Below are 20,493 nucleotides of genomic sequence, written 5' to 3'. Positions count from 1 at the left end.
GCGTAGCGAAAGAGTAAATAAGTGACCTAAGGAAGCGTGGCGCAGCGAAGCGACCGTTTTTTCTTATTCACGAAGAAATTACCTAATAAATTCTAACCGACTTAGTGTTATCCCCTCCCAAATTGCATCAGCTTTAAAATTTAGCCGTGTTAAAAAGACCTTGTGACGTCATTTAAATCATCGTTGACAATGAACTTGCGCCTTCGTTTGCATAATATTATGCAAACAGTAGGCAAAGGCTATATGCGCATGCGCAGTAAAGACAAATAGTAAATATTAAAAGTGACGATTCTTCACAAATCAGAAACGTAACCTTTTAACATGAGATGAAATGACAGCTGACTTGTCATTGACATTGGATGCCTTTGAGGCAGTTTTAAGTTTATGACCATTCAAAGTGTGAGGATAGCAGGTCTAGTTTTTAATCATGTTCAAATGATGATTGCTATTTTCAGGTCTATAAAAATGTATCCTCTTACCAGCAAGGAATTAGTAAATATGACAAAATCATAATGATGAATACGAGTTATGACCATGACCTTAAATTTGACTCTATGACCTCAAAATCCATAGGAGTCATCAACTGGTCACCCAAAGCCTAAATGTCAAGTTTGAGGGCCATGGGTGCAGGTATTGTCAAGTTATCACACAGACAAGCTTTTGGCATTCAAAGTCACTGTGACCTTGACCTTTGACCCCTAAAATCAAAAGGGGTCATCAACATGTCAGGCCCAACCCCCAAGTCAAGTTTGAGGGTCATGGGTCCAGGCATTGTTGAAATATCACTGGGAGAAGCTTTGTTAAAAAATTTGCATTAAAGGTCAGTGACCTTGACCTTTGGCCCGATAACCCCCAAAATCGATAGGGGTCATCATTCTACAGTCAGGCCCAACCTTTCCGTAAAATTTGATGACCATACTTCCAGGAATAGTTGAGTTATCACTCGGACAAGCTTTGGTCTACCGACGGACCGTTCGACCGACATGTGCAAAGCAATATACCCCTCTTCTTGGAAGAGGGTCATAAAAAATCTAGCGCCACTGATTGGCTGACAATGTAGGGCAAGCAAGGCAATAGAAAGTATGAACAAATATAATGCGTTTATAATTCCCTGTGACAAACGTTTAGATGACTGCAATTTAGCAGCATGTCTGTATTCGGTTCATAATCAAATCGTCTAAGCAACTTGTAAGAACTTTGTATTTCCAGTAGCATCAAGTTCACACAAAAAAGATAAAATGTCAGAAATGTCAGATTCTCAGTTTTTTATTAGTTTTCCCTCAAGTTGGTCAAGGTTTACAATACTTAATAAACATGGACAAATACAACATTTTAACAATCATAACAAAATAAATAAACAAACATAATATATAAAAGGTATAAATAACCCATATGATACAAGATGTGCATGTACATATACATGTAGTATGAACCTTCATTGTGATATCACATACAGAGTAGCTATTAAAGGATTTTATATTTAGTATGCTATACAATCTTACAATGAAACAATGTTGAACGGCAACCAATAACTGTGATATTGAAGGCAAATATGGTTCATTTTTAAACTTTAAATTAATAATGCATGGCTCCTATTGAATTTGATGGTTGGTTTAACAGATTGGTGAAAATAGAAAAAAAATTGTGGCATAAACTTGAGTACCAATTGATTGGTGGCGAAAACTATGTGTATCAATAGATTGGTGGCGAAAACTATGTGTATCAATAGATTGGTGGCGAAAACTATGAGTATCAATAGATTGGTGGCGAAAACTATGTGTATCAATAGATTGGTGGCGAAAACTATGTGTATCAATAGATTGGTGGCGAAAACTATGAGTATCAATAGATTGGTGGCGAAAACTATGAGTATCAATAGATTGGTGGCGAAAACTATGAGTATCAATAGATTGGTGGCGAAAACTATGTGTATCAATAGATTGGTGGCGAAAACTATGTGTATCAATAGATTGGTGGCGAAAACTATGTGTATCAATAGATTGGTGGCGAAAACTATGAGTATCAATAGATTGGTGGCGAAAACTATGTGTATCAATAGATTGGTGGCGAAAACTATGTGTACCAATTGATTGGTGGCGAAAACTATGTGTATCAATAGATTGGTGGCGAAAACTATGTGTATCAATAGATTGGTGGCGAAAACTATGTGTATCAATAGATTGGTGGCGAAAACTATGTCATTCATTAGGTTTTTTTTTAAACTGCTGCCAAATGGCAATATTCTATGAACATTTGGTCAACCATTAAATTTAAAGGTAGATGCATGAGGACTTTGATTGTTATCTTGAGTCTTTAGCAAAAGAGTTGAAAAATATAGTCTCATTTTTTTACATTCAACACAATTTATATCAATAATTCAATTAAAGCTATTTACTTTACCTACAGATATATGTACAACTCCCATTGGTGCACTGTCAATGGTTAATTTGCCATGCTGTTGCAATTGCACAGATTATATGCATATGTTGAAAGGAGGTGACAATCGTGCAATTGATATTCCACTGTTAACCTGAAAGGCACGATGGAATAACCACTACATGCATCTAATGATTTATATCTAAGATTTATGAGATTAAAGATATTTAAAAATCCTCCACTATAATGTTACTACTTGACAGATACATTTATAAGGCTAGCGGTTAACACTGCTTTTACCTACATTACTTTAAACATTATATATTCTACAACGATTGTGAAGGTAGCTATGATAGCTTATACTAAGTCCCTCTCGTTGGCACAATGTTGCACGAGAGTGTGGTCTTGTGTTGTGGGGGAAACTTAAGTACCCAGAGAAAACCCACTCGTCCGACTTGGTGACCACTAACCAAACTCACATGCACCCAGGTCAGGAATCGAACCAGGGTCGCTTTGGTGAGAAGTGAGTGTGCTAACCACTGCGCTAACCTACCTACATTAGTGGTCAACATTATCTTTTGTCCAATGAGGCAGCAGTATACTTCAAATTTGCCAGTATATTTATTTCAGTAAATAAGCCCTCAGCCATTATTGATATTAATCATGTGAAGTGGTAGATATAAAAGTGGTTTGCCCATTATTGAGTAGTTAAAACAACATAATGTAAACCACTAAAAAACTAAAAGATTATTAGTATGTACTTACACTAAATAAATGGTTTGTGAATGTGTTGCATCAAATTACTCAGTTTTGTAAATAGATACTATTCATAACTAGATGCTGATGGTATTGATGAAAGAGAAATGAGCCCATTTACATCATACCACTCAAATGAAATATTGTCGCAAAATCTATGTACATGCAAAAGTAACAAAACTATCTATTCCATAACGCTAACAATTCATTTAATCAAATCATTTGGGTTATTGTATTTTTTAAATCGCACCTTCATTTTATATACTAGAACAATTCTAACAAAAACATTCTCAATATAAAAGTTGCAAAATGATGCAGCGACTTCTCCAAAGTCATACAACTATGATAGTAGAAATCTCATTCATAAAATTGTGCTTTTTATGTGATATATATAGTTTATTTCTGCTTTACTAAACCTTTAAACCAGAATAAGCCATGCCCAGCCCTGCTGTCGACTTAATTGTTTGGCATTGCGCAGATTAAACAATAACTTCCTTAGTATTTGAGTAAATGACTATACTAGAAAGCTCTCATACACAGACCCACTTAAAACCCAGTTAATAAAAACAATTAATGAAGAATTTGAACTTAAGCAGTCATGTCTATCCCAGCCTTTCTACATGATTTACCCAGAAAACCTCCAGTGATCACATTAGCTTAAACACTTACATGAAAATGGTATCAATAAAATTCATTAAGACTTTGAAGAAAACTGGTATAGACCATCACAATTCATGGTTAGATTTCATTTGAAAAAAAAATGATTTAAATTAGTTGTTAACAGTTAAATAAACCTCAAAATATCTTCATGTGGATTTTCAAGAAAATACAGTAGAGGTACTGATTACAAAAGAGTCATGGAAGGGTGCTGCACCCTGTCCTTATCTGCGTAACTCCCTTCTGTCCTCCCGGAGACCAGCATGTGCATCTTTCTGTCATCAAAGAATTAAATGCCAAACATAACCAAATGTTTCTCATTTCGATTAAAACTTTGTACATTATAAATATCTTTACATATTTGGCAATTAAAACCCAATATTACCTCATTTTACCACCATGCCCTTTTTAAAACATGGCTTAAACCCTACAGAGGTTATTCATATGTTTTGTTTCATATACATTATGTTTTATTTATTACAAATGGTCATATAAGAGTAAAAAAACGTAATTAGAAATAAAAACGCATAATCTGATTATAATATCATATATATATTTTAAACCTGTAAATGTCCATCCCAAATTCAAGATAAAAAAATAACATATGGAAACCAGAGAAAAAATCTGTATTAGTACTATTTTTCTAGATTTTCGGATTCCTTATCACACAGTAGTGAAGTGCTCATGTTGCTTCTTCAATACTACGCGAAAGAAATAGGACGTGTATCATCAATTTAAAATGCTTTTGTAAAGAAAACAATTACAATTTTATTTTAAAGAATACCTAAAAGGCATTAAATAAAATAAATACTATGTTTGTAGGTCAATATTTTGGATGATTGTATTACTTCAAGTGGCTTGTGTAAGGTTCATCACATTGACCTTCGGTCTTGTGGAATATGGCCTTTACCTACACAGCTCAAAGTGATACAGACCAATAGATAAAATAACTACGATGATATTCCCTATATATCAACTATAAATCAGCAGTATAATTCTGGGACTATAATGCTGTATCTGTGTGAATGAGCACACATGATAACATGTATCATACTAGACTCAGAGAGTAACAACATATGATAGAGTAATGAAACAAATACACCAAAGACATTTTAAAACACAATTCATTAAAAGATGTAAGTTTAGAGTCCTAATGCGACATACAATTGGTTTATAATTGGTAATACAATAATAACAGTCGTAAACAAAGTTACCATAGTTTTTATGTGTTTTGACAGAAGGAAACATGTAATTGACTTTGAAAATGGTCACTAGATAAAAAATACAGTAGAGTGGAGAAATGTTACTTATGAGCTGTTTGTCTTTAGAAGACATTTGGTTTTCTATAATTAATACATGTACTAATACACTATATGTACAATTTGCAGAATCACTAACAATTAATACAGATTGGTTTAATTCCACAAAGTCTTTTTTCACATTTTTATGGGTTTTTTTTCTCACATATTTATGGTCATTTTAGGGTTTAAATCATGATACCATTACTTTATTATCAAAAACAAACAGTTTATAAATATTTCATTAGTTTTTAAGTCTGCAACCTAATTGTTGTTTAAAAGAATTTTTTTTTAAACCTCATGGAATTAAACCAATGTACAGTATATGAACTAGAAAGCAGGTGAACATCAGTGGTAGGAGCTATGGAATGCTGACTGGTCGGTGGAGAGGGAGTGTTGCTGAACATTGTCAATGTGCAGGGCACCAACAGACATCTGGCCCCCATCTGACTCTGGGCTCGATTGGGAGCCCGCATTTGCTCCCAACAAACCAGCTACATTCTGGGATTTACTTGGGCTGAAATGCAAAAGGTCAATGTCAGACTTGATTGAATATACCTTGAAGATCAAGGCAAAGATAAAAACAGAGACCCAAAGTACTTTGTACAGGCATGTACATCTGTAAGATTCTTCGATTACACCAAAAATATAAACTACTTTAGCACAGTTTCTTTTATTGTTCCATATTCCAGAAATAATAGTTTGGCACTGGGCACATTACTTTACCTGATGCCTATAAGATTGAAGAAATATTATCGTTAAAATAAACTGTAACATGTTATGTAATGCCATTTTTAAGCCCTCAAAATTGGTAAGAAAAATATTCTGTAGTGATGCTTTGAATAAAAAAAAACATTGATCGACTGCTTGGGTCAGAGCTAACAAACTTTCTATGGATCATTTGCACATGTCACAGATTTGCGGGTATTGTTTCTGGAAACAAGTTAACCAGATAAAATTGAATGGTTTTTGATTTACGATCAAAGTTAAAGTTTTTGCTCATTGACCATGGTGCAAAAGCTCATTAAATTTATTTAGGCTAAGATAATATCTCAACTTTGTTTTCTTCAAAAAAGAGACAAGCTAAAAATCACCAGCATGCATACATGAGTATATCATTATTGAGATTAAAATGTAGGTGAACAATAAAGACCCCTCTACCAATCAAGTTAACCCATAAAAGATATAATGATACGCTCTGTTTAGTTCAAAGTAATACTTGTACCAAATATTTAAACTGCAAGACTCCCAGATAGATATACAATACAGGGCTTAAAGTCTGTAACCAGAAGCAAGGGATACCTGTTTGTGCATACTGGAATTCTGTTTGCATTCACAAGTTTTGACCAACAATTGTAGCTTACATTTACACTGAAAATTTTAATAGCCAAACAGATAACATATGCTTGAAGAAATGATCAGTGTTTACACAGAAAAACATCAGACTTTCATTATGCATAAATCATACAGCATTAATTGAACAAAAAAGCTAATCATAATCATCCCACAGGTCTGTAGGAGGGTAAGTTGCAGCCGGTAGTCAAAGAGTTGTAACTCAGATTTTCAATCATAATGACATCAAATTAGTACATGCAATGGGAAATATAGCATTAATTGAGAAACCTTACTACAATATTTTGGCACCCAATGAATATTTGAATGATATACACATATGTGGTGTGATATCTCTACATGTAAATGTGCTGTGACTTCTGGCAAGAAGGGGTTTGGTAAAAATTCTCCTGTTATATACTTCCCAAAGGTACATTCACATGTACCGGCTAAATTGAGTTCCAAGGATAGATAAATACAGTAAGAAGAATCCACAAGAGGGCCATGATGGCCCTAAATCGTTCACCTGAGTAAAAGTGTTTAACCTTTGTTATCAATATAGCTTGATATTTGTTCTCAAAGCTGTACATATGATCCAAATTTCAAAACTGTAGCTTCAAAAATAAGAAAGGTCAAAAAGGTATAATAAAGGTAATCCAAGCACTGCATTGATATTTGTTTCCAAAACTGTACACATGGTCAAAATGTTATTGCTGCACCTTAAAAAAATAGAAAGTAGGTCAAGAAGTCACAGCCAAGGTCATCCGAGGACAATATTGATATTTGTTTTCAAAACTCTACACATGGTCCAAATGTCATTGCTATTACTTCAAAAATAAGAAAGTAGGCTAACAGGTCACAGTCAGGGTCATCCAACCACAACATTGTTATTTGTCTACAGAATTGTGAACATAGTCAAAATATTTTCACTGTAGTTTCAAAAATAAGACAGTAGGTCAAAAAGGGTGGGACCAAATTTGACTGAAGGAGCATAATTTGCAAAATCTTGGTAGAGGACCACTATATGATGCTCGTAACAAATTATTTAAGGTATTTAGCGGTGTCAGACAAGAAGATTTTTGATAAGTCCACAGAAAACCTCATGGCATAGCGAGTTTTGACCCTATAGGCATAATTTGATTTTCACAAGCAATTGTGTAAGACACAGGAATCCAAATAATATATAACTACTATAAACTATGCGGATTTGATAAAACTACTATATAAAGAGCGTAATATATCCACGTCTTAATCTCAATCCAACACAACATGGCTTCCCATCTATGAAAGAGAGTTACAGTATTGTTTATATAAGGTGTATTCACTAACCACGAAAAGATAAGATTGTAAATTACAATGGTCTATATGTAGTTCAATGGAAAAGTCTGATTATTTAATTCATCATTGGGTAAAAATGAAATTCTTCAAGAAAAAAAAGAGATATACTATTTCCTAACATACAAGCCTATGAAAAAAAAAACAATTATTACCTTAAAAGTGACTAATGTGAAGAATTAAAAAATATAACATATAATCACTTGTTACTAAAAATAGAAAAACTAAAAATAGACAATGCACTGTTCAACAGCATGGGAGACCATATAGCAAGATTTGCTGCCCTTGCTTAAGAGCAAACTTTATATAACTATCAAGATTTTAACAAAATGTATATAGTGAACTTGTTACCCACAACCTGGGGCCATTTTTGACCCCAGGGGCATAATTTGAACAAACTTGGTAGACAACTACTAGACAATGTTACATACCAAATATCTAAGCTCTAGGCCTCATGGTTTTTGTCAAGAAAAGTTTTGTAGTTTTTCCTTTAGGTTGCCATGGCAACCAGAGTTCTGCATGGAATTCATTTCTTTGAACAATTTTGAAAGAGCACCAACCAAGGATCATTCCTGTTATGTTTCATTAAGATTGTCCAAGTGGTTTAGGAGAAGATGACATTCATAAGCAATTGTTGATGCTGGACAACGGACATAGACCAATCACAATAGCTCACCATGAGCACTCTGTGCTCAGGTGAGCTGAAAAGGAAAAGTACCGAAAGGAAAATTAAACAAGCCAATTTTCAAAACTGCTTAATCCAATGCTTACCTCTGGTTACCTTTCCTTACTTTAAAATTTAGTAAAAACAACTAAGGTTTATACCATAATATTTCTATATTCAAAAGGTACAAACAATGTAAAATGTTGGCTTGCCATGTTCTCAATTAACTAAAGGAATGGAAATTGAGTAACATAGTTTCACTGAAATTTAAAAGAAGCCATTTTCCACATTCCCTATACGGTAGTTAGGTTTGTGATTCTAGGCCATACACACTGAGTCAGATATTCTTAATAAACAGTCAAAGCAAATTTAACTATAAAACCGAATGACACAATTAATCAACAAAATTCTGATATAAGTGCTTTAATATAAAAAAAACACATGTAATATCAAGATTATACCTCACAATAAGCATAAATACCAATACAGAGTTTATAGCTGCACTCGCACAGATTGACAGTTTTGACAACAAATTTTTGCATAAATGTCTGGAAATCAGTGATATAAGACTGCAAAGAAGAAATCAAATTGCAGCTTTTCATATTTACGGTAAAAATTTATGAAAAAATTGCAATCTGATTTTTTGTTAGCAAAAATTTGCTCATTCCAAGACAAGAGATAAAAAAGTTGTTAAAATGGTCAAACTGTGAGAGTGCAGCTTAAAAGACAGTGCACTCAAAACACTTATCGGTCAAGATGGACCACTACTAAGCTTACACAAACACACCACACTGTATCATACAGAAACAATTATGCAGGGAACTCACCTATTTGTTTGTGACAGAGATTGTGGCCTGGCCGAAGTAGGGGAGGCGACCCCATTAGTGGTGAGTGCAGGAGCGCCTTCCCTTTGGTCAAGGGGGTTGAGCCTCAGAGGCACGGTATTTTCTCCACCTACACCCACAACTTCCTCGTCATATATACGATACCTGGTGATATTGGAAAATATTGTATTATAATAAGCAGGGCTGAACAAATTAAATTCAAGAGAGTTTAATAGTAGGCTTTCAACTAGGCAAATTCAGGAGTGACTGCTCATGCTTGTTTCTGCTTTTCTACCCTTACCCTGTTGCCTTCAAGATATCAACATGTGCACCCTTTCAACTTCAAAGAATTTAATGCATATATAAATTGTTTTATACAGAACATATTGTGTGACTAAAAGTACCATCTTTAAACATTACTGCATTGGGTAAATCATTAAATGGATTTGCATGAAGCCAACAAATTTTCGGAATAATAACACAACAACAGACAGGCTACAATAATGTTCATTTTAGTATATTAGTACATGTATTTAGTTACAAATTCTCAAACCTCGAACAATTATGTATCTAGGCGTGCAGGCCTTTTTCTGCCCATCTCACTGATCAGAATATCTCCTGATCCATTCTCAACGCCAGATTTTTCCAAATTTAAAGAAAAGAAGAGGGCCATGATGGCCCTAAATCGCTCACCTGAGTAAAAGAGTTTAACCTTTGTAACCAATATAGCCTAATATTTGTTCTCAAAGAATATTGGCTGGTCACTTTTCATTAAGTTAAATGGATGTTGCACTAATTAGTACGCCATTCAATATCTCTGTACGGTTCCATCAATATGCAAATATGAAAATAAAAGAGATCAAACAAAATTATTTTAATACATTTGAGAGAAGTCTATGCAAGGGTGCTTCAGACCAAATTTGGTAAATATCCATCAAGAGGTTCACAAGAATAATCGTTTTTTACTTTATTTTTAGCTAAAAGGGGCCAAACAAAATTATGTGAACAAATTTAAGAGAGATCCATGCAAGGACACTTCAAACCAAATTTGCTGAAGATCTATCAAGGGGTTCATGCGAAGAAAATGTTAAGTTTTTTTTACTAATTTTAGCTCTGGTGGCCCTTAAAAGGGGCCAAACAAAATTATTTGAAAAGACCTGACAGAGGCCCATGCTAGGATGCTTCAGACTTGAAGATCCATCAAGCAGTTAATTAATAAGATCAAGTTGTTTAAAGGTTTTTCTATTTTTTGCTCTGGTGACCCCTTAAAGGGGCCAAACAAAACCATTGGAACAAAGTTGAGAGAGGACCATGTAAGGATGCTACATATCAAGTATGGAGTCATTCTGACCTTTACTTTCAGAGGAAAAGATGTTTAAGTGACAAGACAATGTAAAAACAAATGACCCCTGAGCAAGGCCAATTTGACCCCGGGACAATAATTTGAATACCTTTGGTGTAGGTCCACTAGGTAACACTATATACCAAATATGAAAGCTCTAGGTCTTATATTTTGGAGAAGAGGATTTTTAAAGTTTTATTATATAAGACTATATAAAAATATTGAAAACCTAAGCCTATGAACACGGGCGTGGCCAATTTTGACCCCAGGGCTAAAGTTTGAACAATCTCAATAGTGGTCCGATAAACAATGCTTCATACCAAATATCTAAGGCCTTCGCCTTTTGGTTTCGGAGAAGAAGATTTCATCATATACATATATAAGGAAACCCATGACCGCCCGGGTGGGGCCATTTTTTGACCCCAGGGCCAAAGATTGAACAATATTGGTACAAGTCAACTAAATGATATACCATGCCAAATATCTAAGCTCTTGTCACTACTTGATTTTACGTGTGTATCTATATATGTATATTTGTTATTAATTGTTGTATGTGGCCCATATTGAAAATTGGGATGTGTACTAAATATGTTATCCAGTTTAAATTAAGACGTTACTTGTCTTTGTGAGTTCGAAGAAGATTTTTTAAGTTTTCACTATAACACATATAGAGAAAACCCATCAGCCCCGGGGTGTGGCCAATTTTGACCCCAGGGCCATAATTTGAACAAACTTTGTAGAGGTCCACTAGACGATGAATCATGCCAAATATCTAAGCTCTAAGCCACGTAAGTTCAGAGGAGAAGATTTTTGAAGTTTTCACTATACACATATAGAGAAAACCCATGACCCCCGAAGGGGGTGGGGCCAATTTTGACCCCAAGGCCATAATTTGAACAATCTTTGTAGAGGTCCACTAGACGATGAATCATGCCAAATATCTAAGCTCTAGTCCAAGTAAGTTCAGAGGAGAAGATTTTTGAAGTTTTAACTATAAACATATAGAGAATACCCTGACCCCCCTGGGCGGGGCCAATTTTGACCCCAAGGCCATAATTTGAACAATCTTTGTAGAAGTCCATTAGACGATGAATCAAGCCAAATATCTAAGCTCTAAGCAACGTAAGTTCAGAGGAGATTTTTGATTTTATATTAATATAAACATATAAAGAAAACCCATGACCACCCAGGGGCGGGGCCAATTTTGATCACAGGGCCATAATTTGAACAATCTTTGTAGAGGTCCACTAGAAGATGAATCATGCCAAATATCTAAGCTCTAGTACAAGTAAGTTAAGAGGAGAAGATTTTTGAAGTTTTAACTATAAACATATCAAGTATACCCATGACCCCCCGGGGCGGGGCCAATTTTGACCCCAAGGCCATAATTTGAACAATCTTTGTAGAGGTCCACTTGACGATGAATCATGCCAAATATCTAAGCTCTAGTCCAAGTAAGTTCAAAGGAGAAGATTTTTGAAGTTTTCACTTCAAACATATAGAGAAAACCCATGACCCCCCTGGGCGGAGCCAATTTTGACCCCAAGGCCATAATTTGAACAATCTTTGAAAAGGTCCACTAGACAATGAATCATGCCAAATATCTAAGCTCTAGTCCAAGTAAGTTCAGAGGAGAAGATTTTTGAAGTTTTAACTATAAACATATAGAGCATACCCATGACCCCCCGGGGCGGGGTCAATTTTGACCCCAGGGCCATAATTTGAACAAACTTTGTAGAGGTCCACTAGACGATGAATAATGACAAATATCTAAGCTCTAGGCCAAGTAAGTTCAGAGGAGAAGATTTTTTAAGTTTTCACTATAAACATATAGAGAAAACCCATGACCCCCCGGGGCAGGGCCAATTTTGACCCAAGGGCCATAATTTGAACAATCTTGGTAGAGGACTATTTGATGATCCTACCTACCATATATCAACGGCCTAAGCCTTGTGGTTTGGGAGAAGAAGATTTTTAAAGTTTGTCCTTCCCATTGCCATGGCAACCAGAGTTCTGCATGGAATTCAATTCTTTGAACAATTTTCAAAGGGGACCACCCAAGGAACATTCCTGTGAAGTTTGGATGAAATTGGCTAAGCGGTTTATGAGGAGATGTCGTTTAAAGTAAAAGTTTACGGACGGACGGAAGACGGACGGACGCCGGACAAATTGTGATCACAAAAGCTCACCTTGTCACTATGTGACAGGTGAGCTAAAAATCCCAAAAGATGAAATCGCGAAAAGCCTGGCTTCTCAATTTACACCTTGCCCTTTAGCCAGGGTTTTAGTGCTTGAACAATTCATTTGGAAACATTGTTCATTTACAATTATCAATGCATTTATCAGCACTTTTGTGTGGCATTCATGTTTTTTTACATGGATTTCAGATGAGTATTTTTATTCCCAATATTGCCAATTATTGCACAACTTGAAAAAACTCTGCAAGTACATTGTCCCAAAGTGACAAAAAAGCCTAAAATTTCTTTCCAACTCTGTAAATTTAACATTGCAGTATTTCCTTATTTGTCGAAGGTCTTTTTAAAAAAATGGACAGAAAAGAAAAGGCCCTGGCATGTGTCATGTACCTGAACTTGTGTTCGTCTTCACAGTCTTGTGTGTCCTGGTCACTGTCCTCGTCCGGAGCCACAAACATCACCTCAAGCTCTATGTCACCTTGCTGAAATAAAAGACTACTTCATGTATATGTTTCATCATCATGTCTTTCAAACAATAGTTCTAACTACCAGTAATCTACACCCATATCCCAAAATTGATTGCAAATATATTGTGTGATCATCCACAGGCATGGCCATAGATTACCCAACTTCTATAAGAAAATTATTTTAGAAAATATTTGAGCAAAATACAAAATATAAATGTTAGTTTCAACATCTGTATGTCATGGAAAAGACCATTTTTACAGTCTTGTAACAACAGAGATCTTCAATCAGCTAAACTCAATAAAAATAAAAATTTGGTACAGTGGAAGAATTAATGTCCCACTGACCTGTTCTGAGAGTATTCGTACGCCCTCCGCATGCTTGGCATTGCGAAGGTCTATCTTGTTCACAGAGAGGATTGCATCACCCACAAACAGGGCCTGGCAGCGGTCAGCCGGCTGCCCCTCATGGATTTCTGATATAAGGATGGGTACTCCATGCTCCTTGCCACCCTAGGGGGTAAAAAAAGTATGTGTACATTTCTTGTTGATACAAAATTGATCTCTTTTTCATTAAGGGAAGAATGCCTTACCCTTAAGTGTTGGATATTAATTCCTCTTCAACAATATTGAAAAATGTTTGCACCTAAATAAATTGTACAATGTATGGGATGAATTCATCCCTGCACTGAATAGGTATTTCATTACTGCACTGAATAGGGAATTCATCACTGCGCTGAAGAGGGAATTCACACTGCTGCGTATAGGGAATTCATTACTACACTGAATAGGGAATTCATAACTGCACCTATTAGGGAATTCATCAATGCACAGAACATGGAATTCATTACTGCACTGAACAGGGAATTCATCACTGCACTCACTATTCATCACTGCACTAAATAGGGAATTCATCACTGCACTGAATAGTTAGGATAACAAAGACAAAATCTAGCATAACTATGCTTACAGTCAGGGGTTCTAAAAACTGACAATTTGCCGGTTTGGACAGATTTTGGCCACCCAGACCGATTTAAGTAACAGAAAATGGTTTAAAAATTGGTCTGAAACTTGTTTTTTTTTGTTGTTTTTTTGGTCAAAAATGGCTAAGTCAGTAAAAATTGTAATACACAAGACTGATTTGTTTTTCACACATCTACCAAATGAAAGTGACAAATAAACCATCACATAACATGACCAACTGCTTTGTTTTGCAAGAACGAACAATCAGTATCTTCTTATTAACAGACCCTTGTAATTGGTCCAAACACGTGGTAGAACACAGGAGACACATTTTGCTGACTACCGTACATAATGCAAATATTATGGATATTGTTCACCTTTTTATTTTTCCATGTCCGAAATACCACCTACGTTTTTTGTTACTATCAGGCTTTGTGTATATATATACACAATAAAGGCAGGTTTCAATTCACATTTCATTTATCATTTGATTCATTTAGCTCTGCTTACAGTTATAGACATTCCCAGTCCCTCCTCTGGGTCTTTGTGTAGGTTAACCCTGCGCATGTCACCCAAGCCATGCCTTCTTCGTAATGAGTTGAAATCCTGTATGGGGTTAACAATTAAAGGCATTAGTTATGTACACAAAATGAACATAAGAGGCAAAGTGCAGCATAAATATAGTTATACATTTACTTAACACAAGAAATTTATGATTTACTGAACTGTTTCCAGGCTTGATTTTATGCCAATTAATTTGATGTATAAACAGATAAGCACAGTCAATTTAAAAAGATAATTGTAAGCTTTGATCTCAACATCTACAGCAATTTAGTAAGCAGTGATCGTACATGTCCAGGTGGAATAGGAAGGCGTTTCTTCCTGTTGGAGCGCCCCCTGCATGCTCGTATGACAGTCTTGTGTCGATGGAGATGGATCTCGGCTTCCAGCTGGTTCCAGAGTTTGTCATGCTCTGCCCCCTTCATGTCCCGACCCAGCAGCTGAATCTGCTGTATCCTGATGTACAACATCAATCAGAGGTCACATATCTTAAGTATCGGGTTTTTAATCTTGTGTAATGTAGCTTCTATCTTGATATAATTAATTTAATCTGACTTTGATTATTCATTATTACTATAATGCTGCAGTTTTAAACATCATTGTTGAGTAATCGCTATTAATGTGTTAAATATTTAATTAAGCATAAAATGAATCATCTTAAATATTTATAATACCTACCCGGTAGTCACATTAATAGTTACACAGCACATACAATATCAACTATAAAAGTGAAATGGGTTGCTACAACAACAATAATAAAGAAACTTGACCATAAAATCAGGCTTACCTGCCTGCCAGTTCTTTGTCAAGATATTTAGCTGCGAGTCTTGCTCCATAAACCTCACTCTGTAGAGCAAGGGCATACTGCCGCATCTCTGTGTTCTCACGTTCCATTGCCTTCACCTTAGCTTCTAGAACAGCCAGGTTCCGGCCCTCTGCCAAATGAGATTCCATTTCTGTGTCCTGAAATACACACCTGGGCTTTTAATTACCTCAGTGAACCGGGATTTGATATTTAAAGTTCAAGAAATCATACATTTTGACACTTGAAAACTCATACTAGCCAAATGTCAATTTTACATCAAACAACTAAGAAAAAAGAAAAGAAAATGACTATTTCACTGAATTTTTTTATGATTTAGGTGTCAATTTTAAACTTGAGACTTTCTGGCTTATGACAGACTTTCACATACCAGTTTTGCCAAACTGAAAAAATTACAAAAACTAAAGTTAAAAATTAAAAACAGTTTTGTTGGAACTTGCCCAACTTGTTAGCTGGAGACATTAGCATGGTTATATATGACATTTATTTGACAAATGAAACTAGAGTAGTCTAAAACAAGAAGTCTATTACCTTAATATAAAACTGTTTTGAAGTTCACACTCATTTGTTCTATATACTCTGTTATTATTTCAACACATAATTAATATTTACTAGGGATGCAAACGAACATTCCATCAAATGTTTGATATTCAAATGTTAAAATCGGTATTTGAATATTTGATTTTTGTTATTGTTATACAAATAGAATAATGAACGTTTTGACTACAACTCTGTTGTTGTGTATAAAGTTGGTTTGTCTTGTTTTTCAACAATTGGCCCATAATGCCATAGGTGTGAATGTGTTGAAAATACACTAATTAGCTTCATATGTAATTTAGGGACATAACGTCGGGTACTAGAAAAAGTCCCCGTAATATTATAATAACTGGCCATTACACACGTTACATCAGTAATTTTTAAAATAGTTTTAGTAAGCTGTATAGTATAGCATTTCAGGATATTTTTCCTCTATTGATGTAAACTAGAAGATTCAAAATACACTGCATCTTTTCGATCTATTATTTTACTCCTGATTTGCTTTGGTTTCTCCATAGTTATATTTAGTAGTGATCAATCCCAGAACGAGGCTGCTAGTCCTATGGAAAGACCCTTCATTGGCGCATAATGCCATTTGACTAGTAATCCATCTAATTTCACATTGATCACACACATGAAGGCAGCCGAATTCAAGTTATCGGATTTTGTTTTTTGTTTGTTCAAAAGGTATTGCTTTTTTTCTAAAAATGGGAAATTTCAGAGGCTAATTTGGGAAAAAAGGGTCTGCCATGCAAACTATAACAAAGTATGGTTAAAATGTTCCGCCTACTACTTTAGCGAATAAAATAATAGTTAACTACAACGTCTTAAATATGTTTTTTGGTAATCAAATATTGGAGTATTCGATGGAAAGTATTACCGAATATTCGAATATCAAATTTGTTTGCATCCCTAATATTTACCTTAGTTATCCCAAAAAATTATTTGTTCCGCCTACGACTTTAGCGAATAAAATAATAGTTAACTACAACTTCTTAAATATGTTTTTTGGTAATCAAATATTCGATGGAAAGTATTACCGAATATTTGAATATCAAACTTTGTTTGCATCCCTAATATATACCTCAGTTATTTCAAAAAATGAATTGTTTCGCATCCAATATGTTTTTTAACAGTTATAGTGATTACTCCATATATTTTTTTTATTTGAATTTCAATTATTATTAATCAAAACATGCCATACATCATGAACCATCCAGCATTTAACTTTCTGGTTAAAGTTTTTGAAGGAAGTAACTCGCCAATACAATATCTTAAAAGAGTATTGAAATACACCCCACTTTGCCATTAAAAGGGAATGCTCAGCTGGGATTTAATTACCAGAAATTTCATAATCTAGAAAAAACAACAACACAAGAATATACAGACAACTGTGGTGTATGCCATAGAACAAATGTTACTTTTTGTATGTACCATTTTTTTCTTGATGGACTCAGAGTCTAGTTCGAGCCCCTTGCTGGCCTGTAGCTGTAACTGTGCGGAGTGGAGCTGCATGAGAACATTGTGGAGCTCCTTCTCCAGGACAGCCTTGCTGGCACTGACCTCCACAGCCTCCTGTTTCAAGTCCACAACTTGTGCCTGAAACACATAGATAATTATGCTAATACCAGAAATAATTCCGAACACTCCTAGTCTTAAATAAATTGAATGCTTTTGATGTTTTATTCTCTGTTGAACAATGACTGGAGTCTGAAAATTAAATCAGAATGAGTAGACATCTTAACTTTAAGTTCTGAGTAGATGAAATAGTATGAAGATTGACATAGCTCAATAGATTGGCAAAATGCTGCTGCTGCCTTTTCTATTTGATACTGACTTTCATGAGCAGTGCGCATTTTCAAATGTCATACTTCACTCAAATGCTTTTTTATTTTGGCCTTGTCTTTCGGTTTCAGTCAGCCTTTTTCCTTTCTTTTAGACGAGTTCCATGGAAATAATTCAATTACAATTTTTTTTTGCTTGCCATATCGATGAACTACTATCATAATTCAAGTGTTATGTAATTCAGATGATGTGCATATACAGTTATGATGTCATTGTTCAGAGTATAAATAATCAATAGATAACAAATATAGTCATATAAAAATAGGTTGGTCATCCAGACCGTCCTTTACCAAAGAACTGCCGGATGCATACAAAATTAGCCGGACATGTCCAGTGGTCGAAATTAACACAAGCCCGAAAGCCCTGCACTGGTAAAATGTCTTCCAGGCTTGCTCAAATTCTGAATTTTATATAAAGCAGGGCTTGTCAAAAAATGATGCCAAGCTATAGTATATGAATTCGGGCTTGTTCATCCAAAAGTCTAATTTCAATGATTGCATGTCTGGAGAACCAGCTAGTCTAAAATAATAGACGTGTTATACGGGATTCTTCCAATCCCTAACGTCTAAACGGGAATGTGCAAAAAACGGGGGTGTTTTAAAAATATTGAAATTGTTTTAAGTGAAGTATTTTATGGTTGAAATTGATCGTAAAGAGTTATATTCATATTTTACCATGTAAGTGAAATGCTATTTTGCACTGAACAAGCATTTAATGCATTAAAACAAGTTGTTTACCTTTCCAAGAAAACGAAAGTTGACTGACACAGACAACAATTATGCGAAGGGGAACAACTCGATACAATCGTAATAACTCGGCCTCCTCCGACAAAGCTTCGAGATAGACCTCGTTATATAATCGTAACAACTCGGCCAATGGTCGAAATGTTCCGAGCGATTTAAAACTGTGCCCTAAAGCCTTGCAGGTGCCCTTCATGTATATATCGTTATGTTTTGACAGAATGAAATGAAGAAAAGCCGTCAAACTCATTATTATAAGTTGGATATTTAATTTTTGTGTACAGAACTAATATAAAATAACATTATCTGGTAATATTTCTTGTTTTTATGTTATTTTATAGACGCTATATGCTTTAACCCGGAATCCTGATCGGAACAACTACCCACTTTTGATACTAAACAATTTGTACGTGAAGGATTTGCCATATCAAAAATCTAAAAAAAATCCGTCAACGTACAATTATTTGGACTAGAGAACCAGCATATTATGGGAAGACTAATATAGTTGAAAAAATTATTAAAAATGCACAAGCGAAATCAGGCTACTGTCCTGGAAGATATAAAAAAAAATCATAGTTACAAATGCGATACATCTATTGCACTCATAAGTGTATGAAATAGGCCTATTTTCGGTTCATGTGAAAACACTGATTGCGCAATAATCTGTGTCGCACATGCACAGTGGTTGTTACCAGAACTTTATCGTGGTATAAGGTTTAACTTTATGCTGCACCGACGAACAAAGAGTTTCTTGTGCATTGGAACACACTATTTACCTCTAATTTTGCGTTTGTTTGAAAAATTGTCTGAGATTTATGACAAAGCTGGGCAAATGCAGCGCTTAATGCAGTCATTTTCTGACGTCCATCGTAAGTCAGCTCACACTGGTCGGGGTCTACTTCACCCAACAATAAATCAAGGTCTACGAACGCCTTATCAAACTCTTTTTCCAAAATTTCTAGCCATCGAAATGATACAGTAGCAGCCATCTTGTCAAAACGTCAACTTAGACTTGTTTATAGATTATTACATTAAAACATTAATTTTGATTGGTAAAAATCATACCAGTCCAATATATTTATGTTTTTACCCGAACGAAAGTTTAAGAAGAAAGTTAACTTAAGGCTACAATCAACCAGAAAAAGTTGCTAACAGTCGTATACGAATACGCAGTGGTCTCCCATTTTCGTAGATGCACTCATGTTGTTTTCATATATTTTTTTATCATGATTTGATATTCAACCCTATTAAACCATGGGGAAATCAAAACTATGTTATGAAAATTAATAATAAACAGAATCCTACCCCCAGATTCAATAGTTTTTTTATCTTCCGCTAATTGGACCGCATTTTATTTTATCGAGATTTTTTTAACACTAAACATCGCGGTTGAAATATTCCTTTTCCATTCGAAATTGCAGCATTATGCTGAAAACTATACAACACAATCTATGTATACACTACTGTCGTTAATATTGCATTATATCATTAACAGTTGTTAAAACTTATAGTGGCAATTTGGTGGATGAACTTCTTTGGTTTAAAACTGCTTTCCTCTCTATGGGAGCAGTCGAATTTAAATTTCCGTTTGTCGGTCTGTTGATTGCCACATGTGGCAATGTATTGTATGGTTATGATTAAATCGTCTGTAAACAAAATTAGCGAGTGAAAATTGTATATAGTCTGAGCATGGTGGCATCCAAAAATTTCAATGGAAATACACTTCTGCTTAATGCTTCGAACCAAAAGAATTAGTGCAGCATGCAAAACGTATTAAGAAA

At 34.9% G+C, this 20,493-nt stretch overlaps 1 protein-coding gene across 3 annotated transcripts; it reads right to left on the bottom strand.

Annotated features, from left to right (window-relative positions):
• Positions 1-1,250: 1,250 nt before the first annotated feature.
• LOC128238421 (Golgi-associated PDZ and coiled-coil motif-containing protein-like) lies at positions 1,251-19,706 on the bottom strand. Of its 3 annotated transcripts, none has more exons than XM_052954334.1 (10): positions 19,489-19,706; positions 17,562-17,726; positions 15,555-15,730; positions 15,058-15,223; positions 14,717-14,812; positions 13,592-13,756; positions 13,170-13,261; positions 9,246-9,407; positions 6,390-6,458; positions 1,251-5,604 (listed from the first exon to the last, which is right to left on the bottom strand). In XM_052954334.1, exons 1-10 carry the CDS (start codon positions 19,699-19,701, stop codon positions 5,436-5,438), a joined length of 1,473 nt encoding a protein of 490 aa, XP_052810294.1. In that variant the 5' UTR covers positions 19,702-19,706; the 3' UTR covers positions 1,251-5,435. The 3 variants fall into 3 exon arrangements, with proteins under 3 accessions (XP_052810294.1, XP_052810295.1, XP_052810296.1); XM_052954336.1 differs by lacking the exon at positions 6,390-6,458 and adding an exon at positions 8,526-8,544 and having other exon boundaries at positions 5,471-5,604; XM_052954335.1 differs by lacking the exon at positions 6,390-6,458.
• Positions 19,707-20,493: the final 787 nt, after the last annotated feature.

Source organism: Mya arenaria, chromosome 6 (assembly GCF_026914265.1).
Source record: "Mya arenaria isolate MELC-2E11 chromosome 6, ASM2691426v1".
NCBI classification, from domain to species: Eukaryota; Metazoa; Mollusca; class Bivalvia; order Myida; family Myidae; genus Mya; species Mya arenaria.
The sequence above is the reverse complement of the archived record's forward strand: the minus strand, read 5'-3'. Positions and strand labels throughout refer to the sequence as shown.

Excerpts from the sequence above, each read along its gene's own strand:
- LOC128238421 (XM_052954334.1), bottom strand. The coding sequence starts at position 19,701 with ATGGCTGCTACTGTATCATTTCGATGGCTAGAAATTTTGGAAAAAGAG. Across the intron at positions 14,813-15,057 it reads TTCCTATTCCACCTGGACAT|GATTTCAACTCATTACGAAG; the intron begins GTACGATCACTG and ends AACCCCATACAG. Across the intron at positions 13,262-13,591 it reads TACGAATACTCTCAGAACAG|CAAGGTGACATAGAGCTTGA; the intron begins GTCAGTGGGACA and ends CTTTTATTTCAG.